Below are 19,303 nucleotides of genomic sequence, written 5' to 3'. Positions count from 1 at the left end.
CCTTGGGGGCGGGACTTCCGGAACTGGACTTCACCTCTATTGGCTGACCTGCAAAGCCTGGCTCGCCCCTTTGGACTTGGGGTTGGCTGAAGGGAGATTTCCGGTGACCCACTTCCGTTACTTGCTGCTGTGAACTGTGGGCCGCCGGGGTCGGTGAAGGTGAGTGGGTTTTGGGAGGTTGGGTCCGACGCCAGTGGGTTCCTCTGCTCTTTCGCTTGCAAACTTCGCGCTGACCCTTGTTGCAACCCTGTCAAGGACGCCAGGCCCTCCGGTTGCTCCACTGACAGAGTGCCCCGGGCGTAGCTGCTGCTGCCGCTTTGCTCCGTACTCCCTCTCCCCTCCCCCGCGCGCGAAGTCGCAGGGTCCCGGCTGTAACCTGGGCCGCCTTTAAGTTAGACGCTCCCACAATCTTTGTGTCGTCCAGTGCGGCCGACTTCAGTAGGCCGGTTTGGTGGCTCGAGAAAGGTTACCCGGAGATTGTACAGCTTGAGGTCTCCCCCCTCCCCCCCCCGCGTTCCAGCATTCGACCGTTCAGAGCTTCTCAAGTACAGGGTTCATTTATCCCTTCAAAATATAGTCATTGAGCACCTCCTGTGTGCATGACTTTTTTCTAGGGATTTTTTTTGAGGATTCAGCAGTAAATAAAAGGCAAAATCCCTTCATTTATGAAGGTTTCCTGTTAGTGGTACTTGGGAAGGTCTCTGTAAGGGCGTTTATTTCCCTGGCGTGTTTAAAAGTCACCAGCCCCTCACCTCCATTCCAGGAAACAAGCTGTCCGGAGAGGGAAAGAAAGGAAGCGCCAGGTGTTGGACAAGTTTTTTTTAAGATCCTAAGGAAGATTTCTTCCACCTCCCTTGTGATCTACCCCATAGCTTGTAAAGACCTTTGACATTTCAGTCTTTCTCCTAATGTCTGGCACTGATCTTATTTAAAGTTGACTATTTACTGTAGTCTATCGTGGTTTAAAAAAAAATTGCTGTAGTCGCTCTTCATTTTCTCTCACATTCACATTTGTATTGAATACCTCTTTGAAGGGTGTTGCTAATATACTCAGTATGTGCTAGTGCTGAGGGGAATAATCAGACATGAATAAGAACTGCAGGGGTATTACCAACCTGATAGCGAGGAAGTAAAGAGCCCATTAAGTTTGTATAGACACAGAGCAAATGGATGAGCGCTGTTTCATTTGATACTTTTAACAGCTTTCTGATGGAAGCAGGGCCGATATCCCCATTTTTCAGATGAGGACCTTCTAGCCTAGAGTCTGCTCTATTTACTCCCTATTGAAACTTAGGTATGTGTCAGGTTCTGTGCACTGAAGAATCAGTTAATAAAACACGATCTGAATGGAAATGTATTTAAATTATTAACTTTTATGCAATACATGAGTATCACTTTAGCAATTTTCCTGTAGGTACATGAACAAACACTGGACTTTTAAGGATGAATTAGGAGTTGGGAAATAGAGGGAGGACCATTTAGGGGGAGAGAATATATTTATATGCCAGGTTGCAAACCTTGAATTTGAAAAGCTAAACTGTCCTCCTCTTCTGATTTAATAATCCTAATTTCTTTAGTTGATAAATATACCCACCAAGCGCTGAGAGGATGTGGATCTATTTCTTAAAGACTTGCAAGTTTCTAAGATGACCTTTAGAAGATTCTCTCCAAGAGCCCTGTTTTTATCTGACCTATTTTATCTTCCAGGATCTCAAGATGGCTGGGCGAAAACTTGCTCTAAAAGCCATTGACTGGGTGGCTTTTGGGGAGATAATACCCCGAAACCAGAAGGCCATTGCTAACTCCCTGAAATCCTGGAATGAGACCCTCACCTCCAGGTCAGTACCCTTCTGAGAGGGCGCCTCTTAACTTGACATTGAATGTGGAAACAAAACAGTGCTTTAGAATGATGTATGAAATTTCTAATGCTCTTCTGACAGCAAGCATAAAGGAATCCGTGTGTTTTCCAAATGAAAGTAATTTTTTTGCATTCCTATGATCTCCCTCTTAGAGAAAAGTGTGATGATAGCTCCAGGCCATAGGAATAAGGAACAGGGAAATCACTGTGTGAATTTCCTGCTGCTCGTAGAGCACTCTTAACTTCTGCTTTTCCGTGTGAGCAGGTTGGCCACTCTTCCTGAGAATCCCCCTGCTATTGACTGGGCTTACTACAAGGCCAATGTTGCGAAGGCCGGCTTGGTAGATGACTTTGAGAAGAAGGTGAGACTTCAGCTACAGCAGTGGTGGTGTAATGTGGCTTGTGGGTGGCTTGTAGGATGGTAATAATTACATGTGCAGGATGAGAGCGAGGAAGGAAGGGTGGTATTACCACTCAGATCCAAGCTCAGGAGAGATTGGTATTGGCGAAGGTCTTGTGTTGGTAAATTTAAATAGTAAATATATGCAGAGAATTCAAAGTGTGTTCATTCAGCGAGTTTTTATCCAAAGAAACAGTACAGTGTAGCCTTAATCAGGGAGCCTCAGGGCTGTCCAGTTAAATGTTTCCGTCCAGCTCTTCCTGAATTATTTCTTAGTCCCCCGCCTGTCTCCATTTGGAACAAACTAACATCTTTTCTTCCCTTTCACTGTTTTCTTCCTTTCTCTGCTCTGCGTTTTACTGGCTCTCAGAGCTGTAATTTGCCCACCTATCAAAGGCTTACTTTGTGCCAGGTACAGTGCTAAATGCTGGGGTATAACACAAAGCAATCTTCTCAGGAGAACGTCTCCGTCTCCGTCTCCGTTATGCAAACATTACTTCTACCAAGTCCACTAGGGTTTCATTTAAAAGAAATCAAAACTTCTTTAGAACTACAAGCTGTGTGGGGTTATTTTTTCTGATTAGTTTGCTCATTTATTCTATTCTTTAGATTCCACATGTAAGTGAGATCATATGGTATTTATCTTTCTCCGTCTGACGTATTTCACTTAGCATAACATTCTCTAGGTCCATCCATACCGTTGCAAATGGTAAGATTTCATTCTTCTTTATGGCCGAGTAATACTCCATTGTATAAATGTACCACAGTTTCTTAATCCAGTCGTCTACCAATGGGCATTTCGGTTGTTTCCATGTCTTGGCTATTCTAAATAGTGCTGCAATAAACAGGGGTACATAGATTTTTTTCAAATTAGAGTTTTGGATTTCTCTGGATAGAGTCCTAAGAGAGGAATTGCTGGGTCATAAGGTTAGAACTACAGGGTTCTGAAAGGCCATTTTCGAGGCCATCCAGTCCACCTGTCTTTTTCAGATGATAAACTGAAGCCCATCGTAATAAAGAATGTGCCAGGTCTCGTTAGTTAGTGACAGGACTGAGAAGAACCTTGAGCTCATTTTTTTCCGGTCTAATTTTCTTTCCACTGCAGCACCCTAGGTTCATACTGGTTTCCTCTGGGAAGGGAGATGTGTTTTTATATGATCTATAAGGATTAGCAGCTTTGAGCCCTCTGTTTGGGCTCCTGGGAGTGTTGATGACAACTCACTATCCCTGTGTTTGCAGTTTAATGCACTGAAGGTTCCTGTGCCGGAGGATAAATACAGTAACCTGGTAGATGCAGAAGAAAAAGAAGATGTAAGTAGCTGAGATTCTTATTTTGTCTAAAATTCTCTTAATTCCTGATGGCTCTATATTTTGTAGTCGTTAGGTGGAGGTAGAGTGAACTAAAAGGAGCAATAAAAGGAAATTCTAGAAAATGCAACTAATCTGTGGTGACAGCCCATCAGTAGTTGCCTAGGAATGGGGGTTGGGGGGCTGGTACATCTGTTCACTCTTGGTTGTGGTGATGATTTGTTTCAAAGGCGGATACATACAGCAGAACTGCTGGAGTGGTACCCTTTAAATATGGAACGTTTTATTGTCTGTCAGTTATACCTCAACGAAGCTGTTAAAAAAGTGAAGGAGTTGGGAGTGGGTACGGAAATCATGCGTGGTAGTATTCACATACCAAGCTGTTTGCTTGACGGTACGGAGGCCAGATGTGGGAGCTCAGATGGCCCCACGGAAGAAGTTTGGCTCGGTAGTCAGGCGGCTTGTCTTGACTGTACTTTAACCGGCCCCTGTGAAACAGGCATTTTGCAGGTTGCTGGGACGAGTAACCTGCTGAAGAACCCTGGTTCTGCCATCACAAGCTGGTCCTCCTGTACGGACTTCTTTGTGTGTTTAGGAAAAGCTGTAGTTTGCCTCCTAAAGCGAGCTCCCCACAGTAGTCTGGGCAGCCATGTATTCTCTAGAGAGTGGTAGGGAGGAGTGGGCTGGTCTGGGACTTCTACCACGGGAGCCTTCGGGCAGGACAAGACAGCTTGGCCTCAAAATTGAATTTTTTCCTTCTCTTAAAGGTGAAAAGTTGTGCTGAGTTTCTGTCTATGTCAAAGACCAGGATTGAGCAGTACGAGAAAGAGGTGAGGATGTGCCTTGGCCTCTGCCTGCAGTGTTTTCTCCCCTTCACCTAGTGGCAGTAAGCTGCCTGGGGTTCTTGTTTGCATCTCTCCAGCCTTATTTACCTGAACACATTTCCCCTCCTTCCAGCTGGAGAAGTTGAGGAACATAATTCCATTCGATCAGATGACCATTGAGGACTTGAATGAAATCTTCCCAGAAACCAAGTTAGACAAGAAGAAGTATCCCTACTGGCCTCACAAACCAATTGAGAATTTATAAACTTGAGTCTGGGAGCGAGCTCTGGCCCTCGTATTATAAACTCAACATTAAAACTGATTACCTAGTGCTGTGTGTGTGCTCCTTTGCGGTTGAGATTCTTACACCCCTGAAGTGACCTCACTGGAAGTGGGCTTTTTGTTAAAATGAAAAGGGGAGCCTACAGGTGTCTGCTGGTCCAGTGGTCTAATGATCAGGATGTGTAGGAGCCAATTACTGAGCCCTCAGAGCTGCTGAAATCTTCTTACAAATGACAGTATGTCACTGGAATGTGGTGAAGTGGAATCATCTATTGGTTCCCTTGAACGTCCTCTTTGCTTTCCGACCACTGGTTGCGAGGGAGTGCTCCCTTCTACTTGTCCAATAGGTGGTTGACATTGTGCGTGGAACAGCAGGGCGAGCAGCAGCAGGGATCTGCTTTTCTGTGCTTCAGCTCTTCAGCATACATGGGGCAGAAAAAATTTTGTCACGAAGTTAAGACCTGTTAACAGGATTATAAATTAGTACTCTCACATTAAGTATCACAAAAAGCTAAAAAATATTAGGTCAATGGAACAACAGAATGTTCTGAAAAGTCCATAACTATATGCATTTAAGTATTTGCTGTATAATCTAAGTAGCATTTTGAATCAAGGGGGAAAGGCACTGATGTAAGTGCTTAAATATTTGTATAACAGTAAGAACAGATTCTTTTACACTAAAAATCAGAATAAATTTCAGTTACAGATTTAAGTGTTAAATATCCAACAAGAAACAGCAGGAAAAATTGTAGGTGAATATTTATATAATCTCCAGGTGGGAGAGTTTCTCTAAGCATAACACCAAAACAGACACTAGAAACTATGGTGAAAAATTAGGTGGATTTTGGGGAAAAATAAAGCAGGCACTTGGGGAGCCTACAGTTATCTTTGACTTGAGCCCTGTACTCATCCCATCCCCACCTGTCCCCAAGTGTGACACCACTGTCTCCCAAATCCTGGGCACCATCTTGGACTCCTCGTCTCCCTCATGCCGCAGAGGTCAGGTCAGGTACCATGTCCTGCAGATTCCATTTCCTGAATCTATCTTTCCTTCTCGTGGTGTCACTGTTCTGTCTACATTCAAGGTAATTCCTCTCTAAGCCACATGAGTACGTCTCTCCCTAAGCTGTCTCCCTGTCTGGACTGTCACCCACCTCCAAACCATTCTTTACGTTGCTATCACGGGAATCTTCAAAATGCAAATATGGGCATTTTGCTCCTCTAAAAACCCTCCCCTGGATTCTCACTGGCCACAAGATCAGATGCAGTCTCCTTACCCCAGCCTGCATGGCTGTGGGATTCTCTGTTGGTACACAGTTCTTTCCCCGTTGCAGCCACAGCGAATTGTTAGCTGCACCTCCCACACCACCCTTACCATCAGGCATTTGCTATACCAGCTCCTAACCCCAGAAGATAAAGAAGATCTAGAGGTTTCTAGAAGATTCTTTGTTGAGTGCCAGCACTATATTTCTATTGCCCAGGCCTTAGCACTTTGCTTGCCATTTCCTAGAGTCAATATGAATTCATGATGCATGAAAGAGAAGAAATGCGAGCCTTCAGGGTTTGCATGCATCTAGCTAGGAGATTATCACACATAAACCTTGAATAATAGGGCAAGCTAGTATGTTAGTAAATGATCATGAATTATAGACCACATATTATGGTCCAGGAACTGTTCTAATTACTTTACATAAGTATCTCATTTACTCCTCACAACAACTGTACGAGGTAGAAGGTGTATCAGCCAAGACATTAAAGAAGTCCTCTGAAAGTGACGAAATTGCCAGTGACACTTTTGCTGTTCTCTACCCAGAGGCTTCTGACTGCTCAATAGTTTCTCATCACCCTCTTTATTTTGAATCATCCTGTTTATTAGTTAACTTGTTTACTGTCCTCTCTCACTAGAACATAAGCTCTGTGGAGGTTAGGGTTAACGGGAGCCTGAACTCCAGATAAGCAGTGGCTTTAGTAATGCAGACCAGGACCCCGAGACTGCAGCCATTCATAACTTGGTGAGAGAAAACATTCTGGAAGACCCTGGAGAAGGGAGAAGAGGCTTCTGTATTTCTAGTTCTGTTTTGTTTCACAAAAGCAGAAGAAACACTGGTTTTTAAACTTTTCTGAGTCAATGACATGAAAATCTGATAAACAATACAGCTTCTTCTGAGTAAATATAAGTATCCCCAAAGTGCACACAATGTGAGATATTCAACCTGAAAAGTCCACCCATATCTCTTCAGGAGCTATGTGCTTCAAGGCTAAAAAAACATCCCTGGCCAGATTAGTGTACACACACATACATGTACAGGGAAGTGTGAAAATCAAACGTATATCTCTCAGTCCCTTTTAAAACACTGCTGGGATCAATCGATTTGAGTATGCCATCTTTTTCCTCTGGGGATTGGCAGTTACTGTCCCGTGTCCGATGTGCGTGCACACGCGCTTGTTTGCACGCCTCCCTGTTCTTGCACAGAGCAGTGGGCGCCATCTCTGTCTCCAGTGGATTCAGAGCCCACAGTGGGGTTGATGGCATGCAGTTGGGCAGCACCTCTACCACCCCTGCCCATTCCAGTGGGAAGCTTGGGGGGCAGGGAGTAACGGGCTGCAGTTGGCCTGCTTTTAACTTTATAGTGGTGGACTCGCACAAAATGTACTGGCTTCCTTTGCAAGAGGATTTGTAGTTTGCAGTTATTTTCACGAGATGAATGGATACCAACTCAGAGGCAACATGAAGTGGGGCCCCATTTGCCCTCATATCGGTTTTCCTTTCAAAGTGTAGTCCAATTTGATTAAAAAGGAAGGGCAAATTAATTGCAGCGGAGGCATACACACACACAAAATGCTATTAAAGAGAAAAGGTCCCACCTGTTTTACAGGTTACCAGTGGTACAGAAACAGTACTACAACGTTTAAACCACTTCACTCCAGGCGGGACTCGATCTCCCCACCCCTGCTTTAGGAGGCCAGAGCTTTATCCGTTAGGCCACCGGGGTTTCGCGCGAACGGTGTCGAATCATATGTTTCTTGAATTGTGGCACCGTGATGACGTCAAACCCGGAAGCTCCCAGATGTACAGTCCCTATTGGGTAGGGTCCAAGATCGCAATTTCGGGTGAAGGCAGAGGCCGTCTGGGTAGGGTCTGGAGGTTTCCCGTTTGGGGCGAGGGAAGGGGTCTGGGCTTCGGTTGCTTCGATCACGGAGGGACTCAAACCGTAAATCTCCTGATCCGAGGTTAGAGGCCTTGTTTATTGAACCACGCGGACCCCTGCGTGCCCAGGGACACCGCGATGCTTCCTTAGGGGTCTATCGACCACCAGCGCAGACGCCGGCCATGTAGACTGCACCCCGGCCCCGCCTTCTCCGCACGTATAGCGCACCCTGTGGCCCAGCACGCACGATCCTCCCCGGTCCGGTCGCTGGCGCCGCCACCTCCGAGAGGAATTCACCAGGCGCGTGGCCCAACAAATACGGCGTGTGACTTGGGAGGAGAAGATTGTTTGCGTCCCTTCGTAGTCGGCCTCATTTTGAGCGAGTGCCTCGTGTCTTTCTGTGACTGGGGTCACAGAAATCCCACTCAGCTTTTGCGGGTTCGTAGTGCTCGCCCTCCTCGTCCTCTCGCCTTCCCGAGCCCGCTCCTCTACGTGGACCTGCCATCCCGCCGGGCACCCTTTGGTCTCAGCGGGCACTGCCCAATCGCCTCGCCTTGCACTCTAGCTTTTCACGTAGTATGGCGGCTGGACGCTCTGGTTGTCCAGCTGGCTCCCCAGGATCGTACCACTTCCTGGTCACCGGGTACACGGTCCAGCCGTTCTCCTGCTGGCAACGTGAGGTCTGTGTGCGTGCGGCTGCGCGTTATCAGGGACCACGTGGAGCAGTAACCCTGTCGTGCCCCAGTGGCCTAATGGATAAGGCACTGGCCTCCTAAGCCAGGGATTGTGGGTTCGAGTCCCACCTGGGGTGGCGCGCGTGGGCTCACACCACGGTCATTTTTGGTGCGGGAACACGCAGACCGGGGCTGCACAGGGAGACCCAGGTACACCATGTGTCTGGGCCCTGGGCTCTGTGCCGCCTCCCTAGCCCTGCGCGTCTTCTTACGGGGGCCTTGTGTTTGTGATCAGGGAGTCTGCGCGACTTGTATTCCTGGCCCTGGACTGAGTGTCGCCCACGCCTACTTCGTATCTCGCGGCCCTGGGTACACCCTGTACCCTAAGCCTATATGACAAATCCTGCTCTCTAACCTCGGCCTGTAAGCTGTACAAACTTGGGGGAAAGGGGCGTGCCGTTCAGCGAATCCTGTCTTCCGCCTGCGGGATCCAGCGCATTCGGGGGTCTTTAATACCATTGAACTGCAGCGGAGTGGATTTTCCAGTGTGCCAAAAAGGTCACCTTTACCCCAGGTGGGACTCGAACCCACAATCCCTGGCTTAGGAGGCCAGTGCCTTATCCATTAGGCCACTGGGGCCTGCGGCTCGCACAGGAAGCATCTTTTTCCCTAGTAGGCAGTAGGACTCCAGCTCTTCCAAGGCAGGACTTGACAGGATGCACGTTTACCCTGGGATGCCGACCGAGCAGACCGAGCAGGGAAGTGTGTGAATAGGCCCACGGAGCTCACAATGGACTGCGAGGAGGTGGGAAAACACTACCGTGGGAGGTGAGCTCACCAACCTCCAGCTACAGCACTGGGAAGCACAGTGGGGTTGGGGCTGCCCGGATACCTGGACCATGGTGGGTGAAGACAGAGCTGAGAGAAAATCCAGGAATTTTAGGGGAAATAGTGGTGTAGAAAGTGAAAGAGAACAGACTAGCATCAATCATGAATACTGGAACATAAACACAGAAAATCTGCGCCGTCAGGAGACAAGGTACAACCAGGAGGAACAAATCCAGTAATAACAGAAATACGTATGCCCATACACACACACACACACACACACACTGTGTTTCTCTGAAAATAAGTATAGTAAATATAGTAAAATAAAACTGGGTCTTATTTTAATTTTTGCTCCAAAAGATGCATTAGAGCTGATTGTCTGCTAGGTCTTATTTTTGGGGAAACACGGTATCTAACATTATAATACATTTTATATATATAATGTATTACATATACAAATGTATAATATATAGAAAAGAAATATATCGGCCAAATAGATTCACCCCAATATTTTTACTTAAAAAACATAAAAAAGTAGTAATACAAATCAAGAATAAGCACATTTTTCAACTGACATACCTTTAAAATCCACTGTTAGAATCCATGCACATCTGAGAGCTGTAGAGCAGACGCTGCAGCCCCGGGCAGCATGAGACCTGCCCGTCCCCCGGATCCCAGGGCACAGGGAACTTGGACCCCTCCTTGTTTCTCTCTCTAACATGTAGAGCCTGCAGAAACCCCCCTCCTTCCCCCATTCACTTCACCAAGACGGAAGGGTTTAACCCACCTGGCTGGTCTCCTGCCTTGAGGATGCCTCCTTGAAGTTAATCAGTCTGTCTGTTGAAGTGTAACATTCATGCAGTGAAATGTACAGGTCACAAGTGACAACTGGATGAGGTATAGAACATTCCCAGCACCCCAGAAGGCTGGGCTCCCTTGTGCCTCACCCCAGTCAATCACCACCTCCCCCAAGTACTTCCCTGGCTTCTGTTACCATAAGCAGTTTTGCCTTGTTTTGAACTATTAGGTTGGTGCAAAAGTAATTGTGATTTTTGCAATTATTTTTAAGCTTTTAAACCGCAATTACTTTTGCACCAACTTAATACATATAAATGGAATCATACTCTTGGGTACTCTGGCCTCTTTTGCTCAACATTGTGTCTATGAGATTCACCTAAGTTCATTCTTTTGCCTCAGCTTTTTTAAAGGGTGGGTCCTACCCCTGTGCTCTCCTCTCTGTCTCCCAGCCCCTTCTGTTTCTCTCTCTTGTTCCCTTCCTTCCCCTCCTGTGTCTTGAATGCTTTTTCAGGCCCCTTCACATGCCACCAGTGTCTTCTGAGGGCCGCAGCGTTCAGCACGTGGCTCAGGGTCAACCCCCAAGAATGCCTTCTCTGGTTTTCCCGCCAGAGCCTCCCTGGGTTCTGCTTTGCCTCATCCTCCCAATCCATTCCCAAGACTCTACCTGTCTCCCTCCATCCTGCAGCTCCCAACTGCTCCCAGACCCCAGCCCTGGGGCTCCCTTCCCTGTCCTGGCATCAGCCAACTCCTCGCAGGTAAAACCATCCTCACCAACCAACCGCCCTCCCCAGCCTGCTCCCTTTGTGCCTCTCCTGTCTTGACGCACAGCATCACCCATGCCACACGCCTGCTTCCACTCCAGGTGGGCCAATCTTCTGTCCCATAATCCTTTTGCATCTGCGGTTTTCTCCCCAGCCCTGTTGCCATTGCTCTCGTTCCAGGACGGGTCCCTGACTGCTCATTTGGGTCCATCCACTAACCTGTGCTCACTTCCCTTCAGGCTTTCCTCATCCATTCACAGTCAGATTAATCTTCCCCTGACAGCCTCTGTAGGGGTAGAGGCTAACTGTCTTAGCTGCGATGTTTAAGGACTTTCTAGACCTGGCTCCCACTGTGTGGCAGATGTGTCTTCCACAGCTCATCTCCTGGGTTCCAGCCCAACTGGACTATTAATCATGGCTGCCATACCCTGAGTACATGCTCAGAGCCATTAACCACACATTCATTTAAATCCCACAACAGCCCTAGGAGACAGGCGCTGATAATATCATCCCTAGTTTACAGACGGGCACGCCAAGGCTCAGAGGTTGAGTAGTTTGCCCAAGGCCCAGAGCTGGGGGTGGTGGAGGGCAGCTGACCAGGGCAGTCTGGCTTCAGAACCCATTCTCAGAACTATAGTTCACTGTCCCAGACAGAGGCAGGGCCCTTGGCCACACTGGAGCCTCCAAGTGACAAGCTCTTACCCTGATCGCATGGCCAGCCCCTCCCATCCTCCAGGCCCACCCCAAATGCGTATCCTCTCACCCTCCAGCTGGAACTAGTTTCTCTGCCTCCCACAACCTATTTAGACCTTTCTTGTGTTTTTTTACCATACAGGGATCCATTTTTCTTCTCAGCGATCGAATATGAGTTCTCTGGACGAAAGGCCTTTGTTCCCTGCTGACTCCCCAGGACCTCACTCAGTGCCTAATGAACTAACTATCGGGACACTGCGTCGCTCCCTGCTAGGCTCTGAGTGCCTTCCCTGTAAGAGTCATTTATCGATGCCTTTCCCTCCCCTGAACGATGAGGTCGGTGCTCACATAAAGTCTATACACTACTGCCGTTCATTATCCCGCATGTAGAGAATCACAATGCCGTATCTGCCAAATGAGTGAACTAGAGCACAACAACAGAGAGCATCCTATGAAATCCATACACGCCAGAGTGATCTGCTACTGGAGTGCTGGCCTGGGTACTCCACACCATGGGATTGCACAAAACTTCTTCCAGTCCCAACTCGATCTTTTCCTGCCCCCACGACCCCACAGCCTGTGACAGCACCTAACACATGATACTCCCCCCCACCCCAGTGATTCCCTACTACCTGTGTTTCCTAAAATCTTCTATCTCCCTCTCACGACCTCCCATTCAGATGGCTTCCTCATCGTTTCCTCCTCCCCAACCCCAGCCGTTTCTTTGGTCCCCTTTATCCACACTGTTCCCTTCAGCTGGCATACCCTCCTCCCTTCTCCACTGGTTAAGATCCTATACCTTTATCGAGGCCCGGCTCAGATGCCCACTCACCTGCCCCAGTCCTTCTACCTGACTGTGGGTTCCTTGAGGGCAGACAGCACGCTCATTCCTGTTTCCCCCAGGTTGTGACAACTAGTCAGTGACAGTAATTGTTAGGCAGATGTCAACTGAGAAACGGTAGGAATTCTGTTCTGAAGCATTCTGAAGGAAAAGAGATGCCCACTGCATTTAGGATTTTATTACAGCGAAAACATTAAGTGGATAATTAAGGTCTGACCACCTAGAATTGCCCATAAAGACCTCTGCAACCAGTGCCTGCAACCCTCCTGTGAACGAAGGTTCTCTGGAGGCTCCAATGTTAGAGACAAACCTTAACAACCACAAATAACAGATCAGTCTCCTGACGGCCTAAGGGCTCTCTCGGCCGCAGCTGCCTGGACGCCCAAGGGGGGTCTCTGCCAGCTCTGGAGGATGATTCAGTCCATATCTACCCTTCTGCTTGTCTTTATGGCAGAATTGATTCTCTTTTGTCTCAGCCTTTCCCGATTCATGTTTTCTATCCTGAAAACAAAAAGAGATCTCGGTTAGGCCCAGATGCCCAATCAGTGATTTTCAAAGTGGTGACAGGAGCTGGCAGCTCAGCAGGAAGCACAGCAGCCCGAGCAGCAGGTGCCAGCGCACGAGCCTCCACTCCAGGTCCGAGTGTTCTCCCACTCCCCGGGCTTTTCCACGTGTCTGCTGGGAGTTCGTGAACTTGGCCTTGCCCTCTGTCTTCCCTGTGCCATCCCTCCTTCACGTGACTCAGCTGGTAGAGGCTTGGGGCGTTTTCTGGTACCTGATTCTCTTTAGTACAGCATCTTCTTTGGATGGCTCCTTGGCTGTCTGGCTGGCCTCTGCGATCATATCTCGAATTTTCTGTAGGCAATTTGCCAGATTTCGGAACTGATAGCGGCTGCATTCAGAGGTAAGTATCAACTCTCCTGACTTGTTGATCTTATTTTTATGCTGCAGGGAATAAAGGCAAAACCAAAGTTCTACAGAGGAAAGGTTTAAAAGCAACTGAGGGGTTACAGCAAAAGAGAGGGGCCGGTGGTTACCGTGATGGCCATCTTCTGCCGCACAGGCTCTGCGATCCAGTCGGCAGTTGCCAAATGGAACCTGACTTCAGCCTTGGAATTCACTGTAGAGAAAGGGACAAGGGAGTATGGGTCACCGAGACTCTAGGCAGGCTCAGCACCAGGGTGGCTGGTGACCATCCTGAGACAAAGGGAGGTGACACACACCCAACCAAGTACGTTTCTATCCTGTGTCAACTTGGGGATACAGAGGTGGCCGTAGAATGGGCCTGCAAAGATAGTGAGCATTTTGGACAAAAATAAACTCCCAGGAACGAAATGCCCAGTGCTCCTCTTATAGTTTATTGGGTCTGGAAAGAGTAGGGGGATGGGTTCCACAAGAATGAAGGAAACCTGTTCTTGGAGCTGCCCGCCAACTCACACTGTGATTTCCCTTTGTTTAGCCTCACAGCCAATCCTAGTCCTAGCAGCCCACAGCTGAAAGGCTGAGACTCAGACCACATTCAAAAGAATAAAGAGGATTATTATAAAGTGGCAGTATTTAAGCTTCTGCTAAAAATAAATGAATAAATAAAATAAATCCCTTTATTCGACATGAATGTAAATACAGGGTTCTCAAGTCCATCTTCCAACTAAGTTTTAAAGTAAAAGAAAACAAGATGCCCTGTACCTTTGTTAACGTTCTGGCCTCCAGGACCACTACTCCGAGAATAAGATATTGTCAAGCGATCTGTAAAACAGAACATACACCAAAAAATGGATTATCTCATGACAAAATGTGCAAACTTAATTTACTATCAACATAACTATCCCTATTCCACATCTCTCTCTTTCACTGACTTTGACACATATAAACTAACATTTAGATCAGTAGAGTAAGAGATTATTTACAGATGTCAAAACTAAAACCAAGAGGAAGTGACTTTCCCAAGGTCACACAGACAGTAGAGGATGTAAAATTATGACCCGGTTTTCTGCTTCTAGTCTCGTACATTCCACCAGACTCAGCTGCCCTAGCTTTTTGCTGTTCATTTGTTTTAAAGCAAGGATTCTTTCAAAAGCTCAACCGAAGGGACAAACTTAGTTTAATGTTATATTTCAAAATGTGCTGGATGAGGATCCCAATAGACTGTAAGCGCCAAGTGGACCCCCAGAGCCTAGCGCTTGGTCAGTTTAAAAACGTGTGCCGGATAAATGAGCACTCGATTCGGAGCTGGGAGGCCTTGCTTCTAACACTGGCACAGCCAATGACTATGTGATCTTGGCCGAGTCCCGCTGCTTCTCTGGGTCTGTTTGGTGTTTGGAATCTCTAAATGAGGGTTCTTCCCTCTATTTTTAGCATTCATGAAAAGCAGCTCCCTAGTGTGTGAAGAAAGGAGGGAAGTGGGAAAAGTCAGACAACTAGGAGGTGAGCTACAAGAGGGTTGGGTGGCAAAGAACTCTGGCACCGCGGTGGCGGAGAACAGGCCTCCCCAGGCAGTGGTGACGCATCTCAAGACTTCTCCTGAGAGGCTTTCCTCCTTTGGGCAAATGAACTCATTTTGCTGACCAGGTAGCGGATGCACGTGGTCCAGTAAGGAGCTAGTTCCAGCATGGTGTCGGCGACCTGGCCTGTGTCCACACGGGCCACCTAGGCCTGGCTTGCTGCAGCCGAGTCTGTCCTGGCAGGGACACCTGTGATCCTCCCAGAGCACAGGAGGCAGGTGAGGAGCTGCGACACCGCCATCTCCCACCGCCTCCCTGTCTGCCCCGGAGGCTGTCTTGAGAGTTTCTTAGCCTCCCGTTCTGGGAGACAGGCTTGCTGCCTCCTTCAGGCACTTGCGCACCTTAAGGCTCAGCGGAAGGCTATCGGCCACAGGGTGCCCTCTCCCTCGTGTTGCCATCACCTTGCCTCTTTGTTTCAGTGTCACCCTGAGCAAGGGCCACGGGGAGCCGGCCCCTTTGGTTCTCTTCCTTCCCTGGTGTGTGGAGTCACAAACTCTCTGAATCTGAAAAAGGATGGATTGTTTCTTTCCAGGCCATGCCTGTCAGGCCCTGCCTTATGCTTGATGGGTACACGATTCTAAAGTTACGCAAACAGTTTACAGGGAGTGGTCCCCTCAAGTTCGTCCTTTCCTCTCCACTCCCCAAGGCCGTCCTCATGTCCAATTTCTTGTACATCCTTTCAGATCTATGTACACATGTAGAACTATGTATCTTTTAGATGTATATGTAATGCACAAACAGTAGCTTACTATACATATTCTTCTGCACATGACGATTAATTCATCTACTATAAAGATTACTCCGTGTCTCAAGAACATCAAGCGCTCCCCATTCCTGCTGCGCACCACCGCACGACAGCGCGGCTACAGCATCACGTTTTTGCTCTTCAAAATAATGCTGAAAGGACTCCACTTTTGCTCACCCAAAGACAATTTCTTTACTTTCATTAGGCTGGAGAGATCTGGAAGGAAGGTGTGAGGGGCGAGGAAATGGATGATTTTTTTTTATAAAACAAAATTACTTACCTAGAGGAATGTCACTGTTGGCTTGCTTTGCATCATCCTGTAATGTAATGTACGCAGTGTCACATAAACAGTCCCTGCTGGGTGACTCTAACTGGTTCAGTCCAACCAAAGAAATGATGTAAAGCCACGACGCAAATGTAATAACAACTATATTCAGGTCCCCAGCAAAATCGTATCACACGACAGGAAAAGCTTCCCCAGACTCCAGAGGTACCATCTCAGAAACACTCTTCCAGGAAACTGGAACTGACCTCTCCAGCCTTCCCTGCCCCCACCTTAGCTACTGTTGGGCACCATCAGAGGTCTGGCTCCTGGGAGGGATGGAAAGCACCAGAATACACATGCATCAGGGAGACTCCAAAAGGAACACCCTCTTCCAACCTGGTGGGCCACCTTGTTCCTTCCGCTCACCTGGGAGGCTGTCTGCCTTGAACAGTGACTAGCACATCTGCCTTGAGGGTTTGTGTCAAACTGAACTACTCACTTCAGACCTCTCACCTGCATGTCTCTCCCATGCTGTTCCTCTAGCAATGGCCTTCAGCCTTAGACCCTCACGTCCACAGGCCCAGGGCAAACACTACCCCTCTGAGGCTCTTCTGCCCAACCAAGCTCAAAGCATCTTCACCTGCCCTCCCCCCACTTTCACTCCTTTTCATCTTAGAATTACATAGGGGTAGAACCCTCATCTTACTCCTCCTCTCTGCAGCACTGAAGACCATGGACCACGCCCTCCCTGACGTACGTTCTTCCCCTTCCTTCTGAGCTATCCTCGTTTTTCCTCTTATCTGCCTAGGACATTCTCAATCTCTTTTGCTTGCTCCTTGCAACCTTTAATCACTGACATGTCCCTGAAATCCTATCTCTTCTCCATCTCATTCTTTCCCCAGAACATTTCATCCATCTGTGTTGATGAAAATATCATCTATGTTGGTGACTCCCAACTTTCTGGCTCAAACTCAAACCTCTTTCTTCAATTCCAGACCCACAGAGCCAACTGCTATTCGGTGTCTCTTCTCAGATGCCCAATGGATGCCTCAAACCTCAAACCTCCTCACAGAGGACTTCCCTTACAATCTCAGGTAGCTCCCCAGCAAATCTATGACAGCACCCTGATCTATTCATTACTTCTCACTACCTGATATGTTTTCTCTATTTGTTTACTGTCTGCTCCTTCCACTAGAACAGAAGCTGTATCTGCAATGCTTGAAACAGTGTCTGACACAGTAAGAACACAATAAACTTTTTGCTGAATGAAAAAACAAATGAATATTATCGCCACATTCTAATCTCAATTAATGGCAACTCAATCCTTCCGCTGCTCAAGGCCCCAGACTTCAATTCCTCACTTATTCTCACTTGTCATAGAAAACCATTAGCAGATCCTAGAGGCTTTCCCTTCAGAGTATAGGTTCAGAATCCAGAACCCGACCCATTCTCGTTATTCCTGTTGCTTTCGCCCTGCTTCTCATCTCTCGCCTGTATCAGTGCAATCTCCTACCTGGTTTTCCTGTTCTTGCCATTCTACAGTCTAGTCTTTACAAGGCTCTCTATGTGATCCCTATAAAACCAAGGTGGGTCACTCTACTCGTCTCCCTCAATCCCTCGACTAAGTCCCCATCACCTTCAGAGTAAAGCTAAAGGCCAGTAAGCCCCATAAACAGGCCTGCCCCCACCGCTCTCCTCTTTAGCTTCATCTCCTCTGACTCCCCTGGGCAGCCAACTGGCCTGCTTTCTGTTCCCTGAACAAGTCCAGCATGTGATTGCTTTGAGGTGGTTGCACCTCCTGTTCCCTCTGCAGGGATGCTCATCTCTCCACCAGTCTCGTGGCTCTCTGCCTTGCTTCTTCCAGGTCCTTACTCAAATGTCACCTTCTCAGAGGCCTTTCCAGGCCATCCTACTTAAAACTGCAACCCTAGTCCCTACCTTAGCACTCCTTCTTCCTCTGGGCTTTATTGTCTCCAACGTACTTACCACTATCTCACATACTCTGTACTAATTTCTTATTGCCTTTCTCCTTCCATTAGGAGACAACCTCCACAAGCATTGGGATTTTGGTGTTTTGTTCACTACTCTATCCCCACGCCTAGCAACAGTGCACAAAGCATGTTTTCAATAGAAGTTTGCTGAATGAGTGAACAAAGCAATGCACCGTTTCTTCCAGTCCTGTAGGTAGAAACTCACCAGAATTGGCGGGGTCCTACCGCTCCTGCTCAGGGGCCTGATACAGAGCCTGCACCGAGCGGGCTGTCATTAAATGCATCCTGACAAAACGAACGAGAAGCCCTGTTTCCCAGTCGTGCTGGGGTTACGAGAGGCTAAGGAAGGACAGCGTAACTTTCTAAAACATTCCAGAAAGGAGCAAACAACTTGGCATCCTACTGCCTTTATTGTCCACTCTGCGGGGCCAGAATACCCACATTTTCCGTTGGGACAAGAATCTGTGCCTAAGGGCCGGGGAACTAATGCAAAAAAGCAAAGCTGGTGGTCTTGTAGGAAGCACATGACATCCAGCTGCACACCTCAAGCCAGCCCGGGCTCCGAGACCCTCCCCGTAGCCCCAGTCCCCGGTTGCTCGGGCAACCAGCTCCGTCCCGCGGTGGCCCCTTCGATTAGCGGTGCGCCTGGCCAATAGGGCCCCGGCTTTCTGACGTCACCCACCAAAGACAAAGAAACGCCCCTTCCGGCTCACCGGGACCTTCCAGGCAGTATCCAAACCCCGCGACTCCGGGTAGAGTTTGTCCAGGCTGTAAATGCTCTGGAACTCGGTGCCGTCTACCTGCTTGTGCAAATCCCGGCGGGGGCAATGCGTGGGCGGCGGCAGCAGCCAGGGTCTAGCTCGGCTCAGGCCCCAGCGCAGGCACCAGGCCACCGCCATGATTGCGTCTTGGAGCCGCTTCCGGTGTCGCTTGCTTTCGCGGTCCGCGAGCTCGCGTTTCCCTCTGGACTTTTGTTCCAGGCGTTTAGCGTCCGCCGCGGGAGGCAGCGAGCCGCACTTCCGGCGTGGCTCTTCAGCGGAGCCTATTAGAGGCTCTCCATCCGCCGCCTCTGGGGAGACCTGGTTGGTCCTCTGAGGTCCGCTGCAGCGGTGGGGAAGACGTTGGCCAGACAGTGAGCTTTCAGGGGGGCCTCCTGGTAAAAGGACCCTCGGATTGTCCCCCAGAAACACCACTATTCTATGCAGAGTCTGTGCCCTGCTGCACCACTTTCCCCGCAAGTCTCACACCATCATCAATGAGGCCTACCCTGCCTGGCCTAGTTCATCTCCATCCCGTGTACCCTGCTTTTTTTTTTTCCCCTTTCACATCATTCAGTGTTATTGTTGTAGTTTATTTCTTGTCTTCCAGCCAGAATGTTATAAGCT

At 48.4% G+C, this 19,303-nt stretch overlaps 2 protein-coding genes, 1 long non-coding RNA gene and 2 other non-coding genes across 9 annotated transcripts; 2 read left to right on the top strand and 3 right to left on the bottom strand.

Annotated features, from left to right (window-relative positions):
* The first annotated feature begins 23 nt into the window (after positions 1–23).
* ATP5PD (ATP synthase peripheral stalk subunit d) lies at positions 24–4,721 on the top strand. 2 transcript variants are annotated; one of them, XM_019745604.3, is made up of 6 exons: positions 24–159; positions 1,708–1,838; positions 2,124–2,220; positions 3,498–3,569; positions 4,334–4,396; positions 4,524–4,721. In XM_019745604.3, exons 2-6 carry the CDS (start codon positions 1,717–1,719, stop codon positions 4,653–4,655), a joined length of 486 nt encoding a protein of 161 aa, XP_019601163.1. In that variant the 5' UTR covers positions 24–159; positions 1,708–1,716; the 3' UTR covers positions 4,656–4,721. The 2 variants fall into 2 exon arrangements, with proteins under 2 accessions (XP_019601163.1, XP_074176460.1); XM_074320359.2 differs by having other exon boundaries at positions 156–803.
* LOC148756589 (uncharacterized) lies at positions 1,354–11,732 on the bottom strand. Of its 2 annotated transcripts, none has more exons than XR_016022992.1 (2): positions 9,903–11,732; positions 1,354–5,133 (listed from the first exon to the last, which is right to left on the bottom strand). It is a non-coding gene; the product is annotated as an uncharacterized LOC148756589 (long non-coding RNA). The 2 variants fall into 2 exon arrangements; XR_016022991.1 differs by lacking the exon at positions 9,903–11,732 and adding an exon at positions 7,538–8,547.
* Positions 8,560–8,632, top strand: TRNAR-CCU (transfer RNA arginine (anticodon CCU)). The gene has a single exon. It is a non-coding gene; the product is annotated as a tRNA-Arg (tRNA).
* On the bottom strand, positions 9,062–9,134 carry TRNAR-CCU (transfer RNA arginine (anticodon CCU)). The gene has a single exon. It is a non-coding gene; the product is annotated as a tRNA-Arg (tRNA).
* An 847-nt stretch (positions 11,733–12,579) lies between the features above and the next one.
* Positions 12,580–18,867, bottom strand: MRPL58 (mitochondrial ribosomal protein L58). Of its 3 annotated transcripts, none has more exons than XM_019745603.3 (6): positions 18,719–18,867; positions 15,943–15,979; positions 14,103–14,162; positions 13,454–13,536; positions 13,192–13,361; positions 12,580–12,917 (listed from the first exon to the last, which is right to left on the bottom strand). In XM_019745603.3, exons 1-6 carry the CDS (start codon positions 18,815–18,817, stop codon positions 12,833–12,835), a joined length of 534 nt encoding a protein of 177 aa, XP_019601162.2. In that variant the 5' UTR covers positions 18,818–18,867; the 3' UTR covers positions 12,580–12,832. The 3 variants fall into 3 exon arrangements, with proteins under 3 accessions (XP_019601162.2, XP_019601160.2, XP_019601161.2); XM_019745601.3 differs by having other exon boundaries at positions 18,632–18,864; XM_019745602.3 differs by lacking the exon at positions 15,943–15,979 and having other exon boundaries at positions 18,601–18,866.
* Positions 18,868–19,303: the final 436 nt, after the last annotated feature.

Source organism: Rhinolophus sinicus, chromosome 12 (genome assembly GCF_057876585.1).
Source record: "Rhinolophus sinicus isolate RSI-liver-muscle chromosome 12, RSI-T2T, whole genome shotgun sequence".
Taxonomy (NCBI): domain Eukaryota; kingdom Metazoa; phylum Chordata; class Mammalia; order Chiroptera; family Rhinolophidae; genus Rhinolophus; species Rhinolophus sinicus.
Note: the sequence above shows the minus strand (reverse complement) of the source record. Positions and strands in the feature narration are given on the sequence as shown.